This window comes from Calonectris borealis, chromosome 15 (genome assembly GCF_964195595.1).
Source record: "Calonectris borealis chromosome 15, bCalBor7.hap1.2, whole genome shotgun sequence".
NCBI lineage: Eukaryota > Metazoa > Chordata > Aves > Procellariiformes > Procellariidae > Calonectris > Calonectris borealis.
This window is the reverse complement of record NC_134326.1, coordinates 23,529,146-23,544,886: the sequence shown is the minus strand read 5'-3', so window position 1 is coordinate 23,544,886 and position 15,741 is coordinate 23,529,146. Positions and strand designations below refer to the sequence as shown.

The 15,741-nt window shown below is 48.3% G+C and overlaps 2 protein-coding genes across 3 annotated transcripts; one reads left to right on the top strand and one right to left on the bottom strand.

The window, feature by feature from the left end:
• The first annotated feature begins 73 nt into the window (after positions 1–73).
• Positions 74–11,705, top strand: RBM22 (RNA binding motif protein 22). Of its 2 annotated transcripts, XM_075164785.1 has the most exons (11): positions 74–290; positions 1,049–1,102; positions 2,074–2,103; positions 3,139–3,271; positions 3,628–3,728; positions 3,896–4,068; positions 4,640–4,840; positions 5,364–5,528; positions 5,929–6,017; positions 6,555–6,686; positions 7,368–11,705. In XM_075164785.1, the coding sequence occupies exons 1-11, from the start codon at positions 237–239 to the stop codon at positions 7,496–7,498; spliced, it is 1,263 nt and encodes a 420-aa protein (XP_075020886.1). In that variant the 5' UTR covers positions 74–236; the 3' UTR covers positions 7,499–11,705. The 2 variants fall into 2 exon arrangements, with proteins under 2 accessions (XP_075020886.1, XP_075020887.1); XM_075164786.1 differs by lacking the exon at positions 2,074–2,103.
• MYOZ3 (myozenin 3) lies at positions 9,049–15,390 on the bottom strand. Its single transcript, XM_075164787.1, has 6 exons — positions 15,209–15,390; positions 14,651–14,814; positions 14,307–14,381; positions 14,065–14,212; positions 13,603–13,774; positions 9,049–10,726 (listed from the first exon to the last, which is right to left on the bottom strand). The coding sequence occupies exons 1-6, from the start codon at positions 15,237–15,239 to the stop codon at positions 10,564–10,566; spliced, it is 753 nt and encodes a 250-aa protein (XP_075020888.1). The 5' UTR covers positions 15,240–15,390; the 3' UTR covers positions 9,049–10,563.
• Positions 15,391–15,741: the final 351 nt, after the last annotated feature.

Sequence of the window (15,741 nt, the reverse complement as noted above, 5' to 3'; positions counted from 1 at the left end):
TCGCCCGCCCGGGCCGTTCCCGCCCCTTTATCTGAGCTCTATGGTTCGCGGTGCCTAGAGCGCCTTCCGCCCCCGCGACGCGCTGGTGACCTCACGGCCTCGCGTCGCTTTTCCCCTCCGCGGCACGTCGCTAGCGGAAGTGGTGTCACTTCCGGCTCCCGCCGCCTGCCGCGATCGAGGCGGAGCGGCGAGGGGGCTTCCGGCGGCTGAGGGCAGCGGAGTGGGGCCCCGCCGCCATGTCGACATCGCTGGGCTCCAACACTTACAACCGGCAGAACTGGGAGGACGCGGTGAGCCCGGGGGTCGACGGGGGAGAGGTGGGGCGGCCCTTGGCCGGCGGGGCCCTCCGCTGCCGTGAGGGGGCGGTGGGGAGGGGGGGGCAAGGCCGTAGGGCGAGGGGTGCGCGGTGAGGCGGTCCTGAGGGCTGGGCCGCGGGCAGCGCGGGGACCTGCCCGGGGGACCTGCGTCCCTGCGGTCCCTCCGTCCCCTCCGTCCGGGAAGGGGCTGCCACGGTTACCCAGGCCCTCCTTAGGGGCAGTGCAGGCTGGAAGAGGGAGCGTGCTGCTCTGGGCTGTCCCCCGCGCCCCCGTCCCCCGCGCCGGGGTTTGGGGTGTCTGGTCGCTGGGGAGGTCTCGTGGCAGCTGGGGGGCGCTGAGCTGGGCCCGTCGTGTGCCCGTGGCCGCGATCTTTAGAGCTGAGGCCTTTCCTGGGTGGGCGCACTGCAAGCAATAGATGCTGAGGGATGTTGGGGTGGTGTCGTCTGCTGGAATCAGGACACTCAATAGCTAAGGTTTCAAGAATATGCTTTTTGTTTGTTTAAGTTTTACTTCAAACTGGAATAGCTAGCAGGTCGTGGTTCTTTCATAATATGGGCTTTGGGTCATGGCTTGCCGCTCTCCCGATGACTCTTTTTGAATGAGTCTTTTTGCATCTTTCAAACGGTCTGATTAGTTTAACTCAGTAGCGTTAGTTCAGAGTGTGATTTGAATGCTGTTGTGATGAGAGTTTGTTGCAAACTCCTGATTTTCTTTCTTCGTGCACAATTTAGGACTTCCCTATTCTGTGCCAGACGTGTCTTGGAGAAAACCCGTATATTCGAATGGTATGTGCCTGTTTGACCGTGCAGTCCTTTCCTCTGTGTTGACCTAGAACGGTTGCGTTTTGGGGACTAAAATAAGCCTGGCTACAGGAGGAGATGCTGAGGTGCACATGCATTCCTAATTAGTTGGTTCTGCACAACGGGATTTGGTTCTGGCCATTGTTGGTATGTGATGTCATGGCACTAGGTATGTGATTTAAGAATAAATCAGTCAAAAAGGAGAGCAAGATGATAAAGTCTAATGTCTAGAGTGCAGGAAATACTAGAAAACAAAGCTTTGGTACTGGTAAATCGTGTGACATGGAGAATAGCAAAACAACTGCTGAAATATTAAATAGCTTAGCACAATTTCTAAAACGTGCAGGATATGTGCCTGTGAAAATAAGTTAAAACTGTCTCATGAAGGCTGCCTGACGGTAGTTTAAATCCTTTCTTGTTTACCTTGGTTTCCTCTGTGCAGGGTGAGTCAGTCCATTTATGCTGCTTTTCTCTGTGCTCAGTCCGGTTGTGTACAACCTACATTTACATTATCTTCCCTTCACATTTCCATTCCACCAAGTTTGCTGAGAGAGATTATGATATTTTTGTGAAACGTAACCCTACTGCCAGTATAGGTGATATTTCAAAACCTGCTTATTTTCATGTACTTATTTCACATAACGCTATTATCTGTGCTTAAAAATAGTTATTAATGTTCCATTTCATTCTCGCCTTTCATCGGTACACGAGGTGGGGCTTATAATACTGTGTTTTAATGAACGTTTCTAAAACAAAAATGGGTGGAGAGTTTGTTAGGTTTTTTTTTTTGTCCTATTGACCTGCCAAGGTGTGAGCCCAAAACATAGGAGTGGGTGAGTCTAAATGCAGCATAATTAGGAAAAAACCACTGTGCTATAACATCAATTATGTTTCACATTTTATGTTGAATTAATGATATTTCATATTTTCTTTTATTGTTTCTGATTACATTTCAGACCAAAGAAAAATATGGAAAAGAATGCAAGGTATGTTTGTTTTCTTTTGAAGAACAAACATCTAAACTGGCGCACATCTAGGAGTATTAAATTTTAATGTTAAAAAAATCCTGTTGGCTTCAGAAAATTGCTTATCTGAGTTAACTTAAAATGTTTATGTAACTGCATAAATTTTTAGGTCAGTCTACTGTGCGCTTTGTTAGACAAAGTCAGTCTTAAAGTAGTAAAATTATTTAAGACTTAGGATTTGCTCATGTTTATCAGAATCAGGTTTTACTAATATTGTTGTACTATATTTGAAGGTATTTCAGCATTTTAAATGATCTCATATTTTCTCTTGCAATTTTGTTTTTACTCGTAAGTGGTGCATAAATAACCGAAGTTTAGGTTTTGCTATGAATATGTTATTTGTGGCTAGGTGGTGATTTGTGTTAGCTGTCTGAAAAATAAGCTATGTGTATTTCTGAGAGAGCAAGAAATATTTAGTGTTGTCTTGACCGAGGGAAATTAAAGAGGTTTTTTGCCCCTTTTATCAGTTGTCATCTGAGGTAGGGAGAAGGTATGTGTTGAAATCTTGTTTCCCATCCTCAAACCGTACATGCAGCAGAAGCAGATGCATCATTCCACTGGGTAAGATACAGAGCAGTAGTCGTCTTCTGGACCAAAAGTCTCATAACCTCTCACTGGGCTTGCTGCTGTGCTGGTGACTGATTTACAAATAATTGGTAATTTACCTGTAATTGCTCTATAGTGACATCTCCTGGAATGAAGGAGAATTGGAGAATTTCTTTTTCCTTTGAGTAGATTTGCTTTCAGCGTTCAGGTTATTGTAATAAATCAAAAAGACAACAAGAAAAAAAACCTTCCTAAAACTTTCTCCTGTCAAAGGCACCAAATAGAAACAAGCATTTCTTGAGGTCTGAATTTTAACACTAAGATGAAGAAGTTGTATTTACAGTTTAAAGAGATTAGATGTGTTTGGACTTTAAGTTTCTGTACAGGAACCAGAATGGTAACTTCATTGCTGTGTGATAGTGATACAAGTGTCAACTTTCTGTCTTTCAGATTTGTGCAAGGCCTTTTACAGTATTTCGCTGGTGCCCTGGTGTTCGTATGCGTTTCAAGAAAACAGAAGTATGCCAGACATGCAGCAAGCTGAAGAACGTCTGTCAAACCTGCCTGCTTGACCTGGAATATGGTGTGTACCAAAAAATGTAAACACAGAGAAGAAGCTGGTCTGCTTGCCTCTGAAATGAAAGTTGGTGAAATGTCTTTAAATGTGTGCATGTAATTGGCACAGTTGTCTCTGGACAGTCTTTGAGAAGAACAAGTCTTGATGATCACATCTCTTCTGAGGTTCAGGGGCAGCATAGTATACCTGAGCAGTAGATGAGTTATCTCTGGCTAATGCAGGTTGCAATAATTATTTCTGCTCCTTCAGCTTGTGCTTCATACAGATTTGCTGATTGTTGTGTGGTTTTTGTTGTTTTTTTTTTTTGTTTTGGTTTTTTTTGTTTTTTTTTTGTTTTTTTTTTTTTGTTTTTTTTGTTCTAGGTTTGCCTATTCAAGTCCGGGATGCAGGACTCTCCCTTAAGGATGAAATGCCTAAGTCTGACGTCAATAAAGAGTACTACACCCAGAACATGGAACGAGAGGTAAGAAAGTGTAGTTATAATCATGCTGTCTGTATGTGGATGTGTATAGGGAAGGAAAGGGGAGGAATGACCTATCTTATCTTAAAATCATTAGCTTTCTCTGATTCTATACATTAGTTTTCAGTGGTGATATATACATAATTATTTGCGTTTTAACTACTGTTTAGATATCCAATTCTGATGGCACTAGACCAGTTGGTGCGCTAGGAAAAGCTACTTCTACCAGCGACATGCTGCTGAAGCTGGCTCGGACCACTCCTTACTATAAACGTAACCGTCCTCACATCTGTTCCTTCTGGGTAAAAGGAGAATGCAAGAGAGGAGAGGAGTGTCCCTACAGGTACAGATATAGCTTAAATAGTTAATCTGTTCACCGTGGTCAGATACAGCTCCCCTTGGGGTTCAAAGAACAGGAAATGCTGCAATGGACAGGAGACGGAACACTAATAGGGGTCAGCGCGAAACTTGAATTCAGTTGGCGTGCAGCGCCAGTGAATCAATCTTTGTTGTGGCAACTTCGTTCGTGAGGAATTAGCTGCATAGTCTTGTAGTGTTTTGCCGAAGCAGTGACTGCGGCTCTTCTCTTGCATAGTTCATTTTTGACCTTCGTGGCATCAGTCCCCTCAATCAGAGATCTTTGTATTTGTACAAGAGGCCATTTGAAATCTAGCTCTTGTGTTTTGTAGCGTTGAATGCTGAGCTGTCAGAAGTGCCGTTCATTCAGAACTTGAGGCAGTCCTGGCTTCAGTTTAAGTTCTCGGGGCTTTTTATTCCATTTTGGCATGTTCATGTGAACAGGCTTAAGCATATAAGTGACTAGAGGCCTTTAGAAGGGAAGGTAGCAGTTATAGTCATGTTAATCTGATGCAGCTGTGGTGATGTTATGAAATGCTTTGTTTGCTGAACCTTAGACATGAGAAACCTACAGATCCAGATGATCCTCTAGCTGATCAGAACATCAAAGATCGTTACTATGGAATTAATGATCCTGTGGCTGATAAACTTCTGAAACGAGCATCAACCATGCCTCGTTTAGACCCCCCTGATGACAAGACTATTACTACGCTGTATGTTGGAGGGCTTGGAGATACTATCACTGAATCAGATCTCAGGTGTGTTGGTGAATTTGTATTGCCCTTGCCTTTTTTTTGATGCTTTGATTACTGCTCATCTTCAAGTGAGGAAATGTCTCATGCAAGGAAAAAGAAAAAAAAAAAAAAATCTATTTTTCAGTTTTCCTTAATGGGAAACTGGTTGTTGGGCAAGTGCAGAGGAGTGCCAGCTTGTTGGAGAACAGATAAATGGGCACATTTCAAATGCTTTGATTAATATTTCTCTCTTCAAAGATGAGTCATCCTTCTGAGCTGTTGGGGATACTGTGTTACATTTTTTACAAGAAAGACCCATACTGTCTCTCTAGCTAGCTGCTGAGAAAAGCTGCTGAGAGTTTTTACTGATCCATAACTGCACAGAGGGGCAAGAGACTTGATTTCTAATGATCAATCTGAACTGGTGATGGAGAAAAGAAAGGATCTGAGCATATCTATCTCTGCACATGATGAGATCCTACTCTGCTAGGTACCCTGCAGCTAGGAGGAGTGGGGTTTCATAATCATTTTTTTCCCTCTCCCACAGAAATCACTTCTACCAGTTTGGGGAGATTCGGACAATAACCGTAGTACAGAGGCAACAGTGTGCTTTCATCCAGTTTGCCACCCGGCAAGCTGCGGAAGTGGCTGCTGAGAAATCCTTCAACAAACTCATTGTCAACGGTCGCAGGCTCAATGTCAAATGGGGAAGGTGAGTTTTGGGGGAGGAAGCCACAAGGTTCTTCATTCAGTTTATGCAGTCTTGATGAACGGGGTTGGATATTAAGTTGGAGTAGATACTGAGTTGATAAATATTTGGGGTCCTGTTATGGTTTGTTTTTCTTTCAGCAGTGGGATCTAGGTTGGAGATTACACAAATTACACAAATTGTGTAAGGGATTTCCTGGTTGAGGGTTATGGATGAATTTCTGTAGTTTTACTTCTAATCCAGCTATCGTAAACACTGTTTGCACACTTCGTAGCAGCTGTCTCTGACATTCTGTGAATTTTTCATCTTTGGCCTGAAGCAATGGGTCTAGATTATCTAGTGTGAATATCTGCTTACGCTGCCTTTTCTCATCCTTGTCCTCAAACTTTTGACTGTGTTTTAGGTCCCAGGCAGCAAGAGGAAAAGAAAAGGACAAGGAAGGTACTACAGAATCCGGGATAAAGCTGGAGCCAGTTCCAGGTCTTCCCGGAGGTAAGGGTGTTGTTTTCATCTCTGAAACACTTAATGCTGACCTGCTTCCATGGGGGAGGCTGATGTTAAACCTCTGAGAGCAGTAACAGAGGTCAGGATGGTAGAGGCACTGGTGAGCCCAGAGCAGGCAGTTACAGTAGGTTTGTGGCAGATCCAACTAGGATGGGAGGCAAGCTTTGTTTAGAAGCAAATTCTTGATGAAAAGAGAGTTCTTTATGTGATGAGTGAAAAGTTAAAGCTGAATTAAAGTTATTTAGGTCCGAGATACTGGCAACACACACTTTTCAAGGCTTGGTTAATGTTTTCCTAATCTGAATGTTGTATGATGGAAAAAGGAAAGCTGGTTTTGGGTGAAGAAAAATCGTGACTGTTCCGGAGTTTCAGTGTGGTCCTGCTTCTCGCTCCAGTTCAGATGTGCAATAGTGGCAGCAGTTTGCCCTTGCGGAAGAACTGATTGTGCCGCCTCTCTGAACGCAGATACCTCTGCGTATCTTGACTGAGAGATTTTTCCGTAACCACTGTGTACTTTTTCTGCAGCTCTCCCACCTCCTCCAGCTGCAGAAGAGGAGGCTTCTGCAAATTACTTCAACCTACCTCCAAGTGGCCCTCCAGCCGTGGTTAACATTGCCTTGCCACCTCCTCCTGGCATTGCTCCACCACCACCTCCAGGTATTTGTGTTTCCCCTTCAAGTGGGGGTGTCTAACTTGGTGTTAGACGATCTAGTCCTACTTGCTCAGCTGCACTGTAGCACTGATGCATGCCTCAAGTTGATTTTCCTCATCCCTGATCATACAATGTAAACCAATGATCTAAAATGAGCTGTCAGCGCAGTTTAATTAAACTGAGCTGCCTGTTGTGGTATGTATTCACTTGCGAATTCTCAGGCATGTCAGAGATTCCTGTTACTGGTACTGAGACCTACTCAATGCTTTTGCTGGCTGTGTAAATGCTACATTAACCTGAACTTCAAAGGGTAATTCTGCAGCTGGTTGAATGCCAGCCTGTGTTTGGCTGTGTGTATATATCTATCTGGAGACCCTCTTTTAATGGGATGTCAGACTCTTGTCGATCTGTTTGGTTTGCTCTGTGGTTGAGTAGAAGGCATTTAGATTGGCATTACAGACACCTGTCCAGTCCCCCACCAGCTTTTGTCTGTGAGTAAGGATGTGTGTTGGGTAAGGATTGCCCCCATTTGTAGTGGGAAGAGGGGAAAGAGTTTGGGGATTTGAAGAATCCTTCCTAAGGCACAGCTGTAAGCCAGCTGTTTTCTGTCGGTAGTTTCAAGCAGTAGTATGTCTGCATTGGTTGTTCTCTTGCTTTGTCTGAAGCTGCCAACTTTGTTTCTGCAGGTTTTGGACCACACATGTTCCACGCCATGGGGCCCCCGCCTCCCTTCATGAGAGCCCCAGGCCCCATTCACTACCCATCTCAAGATCCCCAGAGGATGGGTGCCCACTCGGGAAAGCACAGCAGCCCCTAGCACATTGTGCCACCCTCATCGTTTTAAGTAAATGCTATTTTCTAGTTACCATGGTAGCGCCATATGTTGAGCTGTGGGTGAGCTAGAGAAGCCGTATTTCCCTGCTTGCAGATGCTGGGCAAGCTGAGCTCCGTGTCTCCGCTAGCTAATCGGATCATTGATACATCCCAGATCTTTCATTTAGTGTTGGGGGGTGGGGGGGGTGTCTGTGGATCAGGTGTACCAGAACTACAGTGCTATCTGTGTATCCCGTTTGCACACTTTTGAAATAAACTTCTGGAAAAACAAAACCAAACCCTTTTCAAGCCCATTTGATATCCTCAGTCTGAACACTGTGGACTATTTAAATGTAACCAGAGACTCTTCTCTGTCAGGTAACTAATGACTTATTCTAATGAGGTATTAAACCAGGACTGAATAAGAGCTGAAAAACAAGCTTATCAGATGTGCCAAACCCATGGCTTTGTCTTACTATTGCCACAGAATTTTCCTCCCTCCTTTTTCCTGACTTCTTGCTTAAAAAAAACACTAAAACCCAAAACCTTTTTTTGATGCTTCACTTCTAATCCTGCACGTCCTGAGTAAGATAAGTGTTAGGTAATGCAAGCAGCCGCCGTGTAGTGCAGGCTTGACATGGAGTGACAGGTTAGCAGTTGCCTGTTTTAGCCTGGTGAAGGCCCCCTTGGTGGCCCCCAGAGGCTGGGCTTGTGTTGCTGACAGCTGCAGGAGGAGGACGACGGTGCAGCTGCAAGCTTGTCCTGGGTATGTTGGGAGCATGATTAGGGCTTTCGAGGCCTGTGGATACCGTCTCCTCTTAAACTGTGAGATGGATCCCACTTTGTCCTGCGCTGATAGGACATGAAACTTCTCTTCCTGTGCTCTAGCTAGCATGTTTGTCCAGGAGCAACCGTGTCCTGCATGGAGCCTTCCATTGAATAAGATGTATGTACATGTGGCTGGAGGATTTTAAGTTTATCTGTATGTTAGCTGCTTTCACGTAATGGATCTGTGGGCGTCTTTCTGTTAAGCAAAATATGATGGGACCTGTTCTGAAGCCTCATTTGCTTGTTTAAAAAAAAAAAGTTAAAATACTTGAATTTTTCAACACTTTGCTTAGACCCCGCTTCCTGGAGCATAGTGTCTGAGGACTTCGATTTTTATTTGGCTGCTGCCAAAGACAAGATGCAGAGTGGGCAATGACAGTGGGTCCACTTCTAGTTCTATGTGCCATCCTGTACCATGCCACAGGGTCCCACCGAAGGCACGTGTGATGCTGCCAGGCTGTTGGAGGTGGCATAGCACACGTGACACCAGGGGCACGGCTGGCAGGCAGGCTGGCTTTCTTTGGAGAAAGAGCTGGGCTTTGGGTGCAGGTAGTTAGCTTAGTTTTTGTCAGGTAAGAGCCATCCCAGGGCAGTGTTGGAAGATGGGCAGAGGCCTGCTGGTGGATCGGGGAGGGCTGCAGTGTTTACCACTGCTCTGGCTCCAAGTCTCTGCAGTTGGGGCCCATGAGTGCTGTGCAGACAGATCTGGAATGCAAGCAGGCTTTATGTTATTGCAATTTATTTATTATTTCCAGCCAGTTCCCCAGGTGTACATGGGTTCTTCAGCTGATGGACCAAGAGGAGAGGCATGGGTTTGGAACAGGACAGCAGTTGAGCATCATAAACTTTTAATGTTTAAGGAATGGACCTTTTTTCTTTCCATTTGCTTGTCCCCTCCTGCTTTTGTGGGAAGAATAGAGCAATGAAAGTTTCCTGCCTGAATGGTGTGTTGTGGCAGCAGAATCCTTGTGTGGGATTTCATCTGCGCATCTGTCTGCACAGCATTATAAATACACTTCACAAGTGAAGCAGCTGTTAACTGCATTTTTACCACAAAATTTACTTGCCTGGTTTAACCACAGTGGTGGAAAAAGAAACTTATCCTGATGCTCCTGCTTTTGCAAGATTAAATAAGGGTAACATTAAGAACCTGACAAAAGCAATTGTAGAAAGCCTGTATGAAGTTAGACATTTTTTGTTAGTGGTTAGCAAGGTTTTCCAGATGTTCTGATGACTGTCCTATAGCCTGTTGTTAGCTGCATGTCCCACTGTGTGTCACTGCTGAAAACATTTGTATAGGTGAATCCTCACTGCTGATTTTCAAGCCCGTGCTTGCTCTGGAGTCACAGCTGTGCTGCTTTTCCTTCCCACTGATGCTGAAGTTGCCAGAATACCCTGGCAGTATCTTTCAGACTGGTGCAATTTTGCAGTGTAGCCGGTCCAGGCAGGGCCTGATTCTTATTGACAAACTATATGAAGCAAATCTGGTGTAAGTCAATCAAAGGGCTTAGGTGTTTAAGCAAGGCATGCAAATAGCAGTAGGAAGGGGAAAATAAAAGCTGCCAAGTGCTAGCCAGTAGCTTGTGGAAAATGGGCACCAGTTTCCAACTCCCAGTGTTCCCCTCCCATCTATCCTGGCTGTGCTGTACATGTGTTGATAAACAGGCAGATGCCCAGTTCCTCATCTGATTTTGTTGTCCAGCCAAGCCCAAGGTAATTGCTTTTAACATGCCAATGCCTCCGGTAACTTGTTTTGCTGGCGTTCTTCAATTATCACCTCCTCTTGCTGTCCTGACCGGAATGACAGATAGAGAGTTGTCCCAAAGATGGAATTTCTCTGCAAAGGCACCAGCTGTCGGAGCAGGTCTTGTGTGTCAGTGAAGAAGCAGTGAGACAGCTTGGTGTGTTGCAGTTGGTGGTCCTGCCATTTTCCACGAGGCAGGGAAGAGGACAGGCTGTACGGGATGTTTTGTACAAGAGCTTATGGGGATCTGCTTGCATTAACGATGAGAAAGAACTTGGCTGTTAGCACTAAACGCCCTTGTGACAATGGCTGGCACGAGGGGAATTCAGAATGGTCCCAGACTCGAGCTTGTTCAAATCCCATTGAAGAAGATGACAACCCAAGACCACTAGCTTAGCTTTCATGAAGAATACTTATTCCCCTCTCCCCTACCGTGCAAAGTATGTTTGAGTCTAGCAATAAAAGCATCGGCGGTGACAGGGAAGGGAGCATGTGTACTACAGCTCATCGCTCTCTGGTAGAATCCGCACCCAAGCTTGCGGCACTCTGTTGAAGTTGGGTCTGTGGGAAATCACCTGCAGAGCGCTCAGGTTATCCAGCTCCGCGGCAGGCATAGAGAACAGGTTGCTGAACAGTGCTCTGTCAAATGGTGTGGGAGTTCTGCGGCACGAGAAAAAGCAGACTTAGCATGTCACAAGGACAGATTGTGCATATGGTAAAGGTGATGGAAAAAGCAGGTCTGGATTTACTAACTCTGAGCCCAGCAGCAACCTAGCAATGCCTGCAGCAAATGACAACCCTCCTCTTCCTCCCCAGGATGCTGTTGGAGTCTCTGCTAGCTCAGCAAGGTTCTTCTCTTGTACAGAGCCAACTTCAACTTAAGCTTTGGCTGGCCTGGAGAGTGGGGTTTGGTGCCTGAGCATCAGTGGCTGTGCAGGGGAGGGAGGAAGCATGTTCCTACCTTTGCCATAGTCTCTCTTGATGGGCTCTGCCAACAGCAGCAGAGATGTTTTGCATGTGAAAGGGGTTAGATAAAGAGCGCAGGTGACAGTGACAAACCCCCTGATCTTTAGAAGGTGGCTCATCCGCAGCTAATGTGTTCTGCAGAGGGCCGAAGCTGATAGTGCTGCCTCCTGATTGCTCTAGCACATGTGCAGGCAAATGTCTTTCTCTTGGCCCTGGCTCCAGTCTGCCTTTTGGGACAGCTTCTCTTGAACTATGACTAACAGGAGGAGCAGTGCGGGGGCAAGAGCTGTTATCCCTTTCTGGAGAAATGGGGAAAGGGACTGGGGAAGAGAGTGCCAGCCCCGAAAAAGCCAAGAATGTTGGTTTTGGAGCAGCACATGGAGGCTGAGCTATCAATGAGGCATAGCTGGGAATGTTTGCTTTGGGAAGTGCTGCTTGAACGTGAGTAACGTGGCACTGTTTTGCAACAGTGTCCTAGGGAGAAATAAGGGGGAGAAGGTAAATGAGAGAGGTTTGTTCCAGGAACTTTTGCCCTTTTTGGGAAAAGACAGTCCTTTTCAGAGCTTGGCTTTCACTCTCTCTTAAAGCAGCACACCTTAGCAATTTGGCCGAAGGTCTTTGCATCACAGCCTGAATGTTTAAAGTTGGGAATAAATCAATATGCTTTAATGCAGTTGCTGTTGAGATGGTGAATTTGCCCTTTCCCTTGCCCTGTGACCCATGTGAGCTGTGCTGGGATTCACCTAGCTTTAAGCAAGACCACTGGCTTCTTGCTAGCTGATTTGTTCCAAAAAAGTTGTTTTTCTGCAGTTTGGTATTTGATGAACTGAGAAGTGATTTAAAAACCAACGGCTTGGAAGATCATGAAAAGTCCAGTTAAAATCAGATTGGCTCTCTGAATCTTCATGCCTCAGTGAAGAATTAGAGGAGGTGACGAGAGGCTTGATGTTAAATTAGCATCCATCTGTATTAAATAACAGTTCAAGACTTTAAATAGAAAGGCAGCATGTGAGAGGGGAGAAATGGTACAGGGTAATGCATTATTCAGAAACATGCCCTTGCTTCAGTCCCTGTCCATAAATAAATACTGAGGCAGGAACATGGCTAAATGTTGAAAGAAAAGAGCCAAGTATCTGCAGCAGCTCCTTGTTCTCCCCCTACGGCACCTCCTCGGATGTTACTGCTCCAGGAAAGCTCAGGATGGCTGAGTAACTGGGAAGGAGTCCCAGAGGGAATAGCTAACACAGCCCTTTTGCTGCCCATGGGTTCTTTTAACCTTGTCTCGCTCAGCTCCACTCCAGTGCAAACCAGTGTGCTGCCACGCTTTCACTGGTGTGGAAGGGGAAACACAGGGGGTCTGAGTGTGCAGCAGCCTTGTGCTGTGCACCTCGCCAGGCCCCACAGCAAAGCCCCAGGGCTGAGAGAGAGGAGAGCAGCAGAAGGACGGTGGCAGCATCATCTCAGCTCTGTGGCAGTCAGGCTGATCTCTGCCCTTTGGGATGTGGTTCCTATGCAGACGGTTTGTAGTTCCCCGCAGCCCCTTCTGCCAATCATTCAAAATGCATCAGTCATCTCCCCCGTGACTCAAATCCAACCCTGGTGCGGGCTCAGGAAAGCTGCCATCTGCAGAGGCCCAGCACCATGGCAGATGGTCTGATGGGGAACAGTGCTGTATCCTGGTAGGGAGCTCCAGTGGGAGCTTGCCTACTGGACGGTGTCTTTGGCCAGGCCACCGAGGCTAACATACTTTCATCCTCATGAAGAAGCTTTCAGTGAGGAGGAGAGCCAGGAGATTTCTAGATTCCCTGGGATGATGTTCAGCTTAAAAATTCAGTTCTCATTATTCTACCTTGGGCTGCTGGTGCTTTGCTACCACCAGATCTCCATCTCCTGAATCCCCATCAAACACCTTTCCAGAGTGGAGATTTTCCTTGGCGGTCTCTGCTCCCAACCTTGACCCCAATGTAATCTGGAGGTGCACAGGAGGCGCAGGGCTTGGAGCTTGCCAGGCTGAGCCACCAGAAACGGGCCTGGAGACTTCAATCTCAAGCAGGTGTTTGGGAGGAATATGGTGACCTCTTAGCACCTTGTGAGAAGATTAACCTTATACCCTCACCACTTCCAGCAGCTGCTTGGATACCTTAAGGAAATTAGGAGAGAGACTTGGCAATGTCTGTGCCATTTCTCCACCCAGCCCGGAGCTGAGCCCAGCTGGGAATAGAAGCAATTCCTTCTCCAGGACCACCTGCGTGAGAATTAGTCCTCCCAAATTTCAGCTGTCATCCCCGAGGTTACCCTGTGAGACCAAGCTGCTTAAGGCTGTGCAAGCCCAGTGGTGGAGCTGAGATGAGATCTGGGAAGCTGCTGGAGGCAGGGACCTTTGCAGAGAAGCCACGGAGGAGCTCCTGAGCAGGAAAAGAGCAATCTGAGCCCTTGCTGCTCTCCTGTGGTGTATAAAGAGGACATGGACCACGGCGTTTCCCTGGCAGGATGGTAGGTGCTTCTTGAAGCTGAAGGGCTTGGCCAAGGGATGGACAGGCTGGTGGTGCCTGCACCTCCGCCAGCATTACCTGTTGAAGCTCCTGAAGTCCCACGGAGGGGGTCTCACAGGCGGCTGGTTCTCACCATGCACAATGTTGTTCTTGTCACGGAGGAGCTTCTGCCACGGGGAGTGATAGCCCTTGGGGATGGCGGTGATGTTGAACTTCTCCGGGGGGACTTCTTTGAGGGGGCCTGAGTATCCTGCATAGGGGGAGAGACAGTGTGGGCTGCTGTGGCCACAGGTGGGCTGGAACAACATCCCAACCAGGGGAGAGGGGGCTGGGAACAGCCCTGCCTTCACATGGCCGCAGAGGACCTGTTGGGGGCAGGATTCCATGTATATAACGTAAATATATGTTATATATTTTTATACATAAAAACTCTGGGGGAGGTTCTGGGGAGGACCCCTCAGCAGGCAGCAGCTTGCTGCCTCCAGCCCCACATTACTGAGATTACAACAGTGTTGGCTTTGGTGTGTAGGTGGCATTTACCTGGGGCCAGAGCATCGGGGTTGAGGACTTTGCTCATCTGCAAGACTTTCTCTGTCTTCTTGGGCACTTTGGGGGGGCCACCCTGGGGCAGTGCTGCCATGTGGAGCTCGGAGTGATAACTCTGCTGGCCCCCGGCGTCCTCCTCTGCCTGTGGAGGGGACAGTCAGTGGGGAGCTCTCCCTGCCAGGGTTGGGACTCAGGAGGCTGTCGAAAGCACCTTGGAGCTTCCTCCACCTACTCACCATCCACTCGTTTGCCATTCCCTCCGGGTCGCCTTTCTTGGTACGGTGTGAGCCACCCACCCCCAGCCCTGGGAGCTGCAGGAGGCGAGGAGAGGGGTTAGTGGGTGCAGAGGGATACCGGCACCCTTGCTCTTCGGTGGATGCTGAACCTGATGTTTGCCCATCTCCATGCCCAGCCCACCAAGCCATCTCTGCTCTCCCTTTGTCTCGGCATAGGGGGCAGCTGAGCATGGCCACCCTGCTGAAAGATCCCCAGTCCCATGAGGAATCACTTCCCTGCAAACGCTGTGAGAGCCGGGGAAGGGCTGTCCTGCTTGGAGCCAGGGGATGAGCCGCAGACCCACCTCCCTGTAGCCGCTGGGATGCTCAAAGACGAAGCGCTGCATCCGCCTCTGGCGCTCCTGGAAGAGCTGGGAGCCGCGGTTGTTCTGCAGGGAGAGCTCTTCGATCATCAGGTCCTGTGGTGTGCTCACCTTCTTGCCCAAGTCCAGCTGGCACACTGGGGAGGCTGGGGGAGAGCACAGCCACAGCTGAGGCTGCTGCAGCGCTGGGAACCCCTGTGCCTTGTGCAAGGACAGTGTGTCCCCTTGCTGGGGTCCCTGTCATGTGGCTCAGCCACGCGCCCATGCTGGGAGCTGCGCCAGGTACTGGCGTTTCCTTGGTGGGGGGAACTGTTGGGGAGTTTGCTCAGCTCCAGAGGCTCAAACAGCCTCTTCTGCCCCTGTGCAGGGATCCCTTCAACCTTCGACACACAATTGCCACCCCTTGGGGCTGTAGTGCAAGAAAGCAGGCACGGAGGCCCTGGGAAGCATGGCCAGTGGCTTCAACCAGAACTGCGTCTGGCCTCTAGGCAGGGCTGGCAGCACTTCCCTGGGACCGGCAGCACCCCTGGCCCCCCTTACCGTCTTCAGGGCCCGATCTCATGATGGTCATCACTTGCTGCCGTGCTCCTGGGGCAGCTCTGCGGGAGGGGGATGGATTCTGCACGGCTGGAAGAGAGAGGCAGCCCCGCCGTGACGCCAAGCATGGGGACGGATCAGCCCCAGGCGTGCCACGGGGACAGGCCAGGCTTCGGCTGAGCACCTCCCCCAGACAGCATCATCCCTGAACACCTCCGCTGGCCAGCATCATCCCCACACTACTCTCCATTCCCTTCACTAGATGTAGGGAAATGTGCAAAGCATGCCACCCTTCAGCCCCTGCTTGTCGTCTTTCCCCTCTGCCTTTCTTTAGGCCAGAAAATCTTTAGGCCCAGTTCTGTCCTTGCCCACAGCAAGCCTGTGTCCTGAGTACCCTCGGAGCAGCACCTGCTGCCCACAGCCTGCCGGGCAAGCAGGAGCCCTGGCTTCCCCCCCCCACCAATACCTCTGCCTCAGCAGAGCTATTTTCAGCCACTGGCTCCGAGGGTGCAGGAGACAACCCTGACCCTGCTGGG

Coding starts and splice junctions, on each gene's coding strand:
- MYOZ3 (XM_075164787.1), bottom strand. CDS start 15,239: ATGACCATCATGAGATCGGGCCCTGAAGACG. Junction 13,775..14,064: donor CCCCGATGCTCTGGCCCCAG/GTAAATGCCACC, acceptor CCCCCTATGCAG/GATACTCAGGCCCCCTCAAA. Junction 10,727..13,602: donor GACTTCAGGAGCTTCAACAG/GTAATGCTGGCG, acceptor CTCGTGCCGCAG/AACTCCCACACCATTTGACA.
- RBM22 (XM_075164785.1), top strand. CDS start 237: ATGTCGACATCGCTGGGCTCCAACACTTACAACCGGCAGAACTGGGAG. Junction 1,103..2,073: donor AAAACCCGTATATTCGAATG/GTATGTGCCTGT, acceptor ATTACATTTCAG/ACCAAAGAAAAATATGGAAA. Junction 5,529..5,928: donor CTCAATGTCAAATGGGGAAG/GTGAGTTTTGGG, acceptor ACTGTGTTTTAG/GTCCCAGGCAGCAAGAGGAA.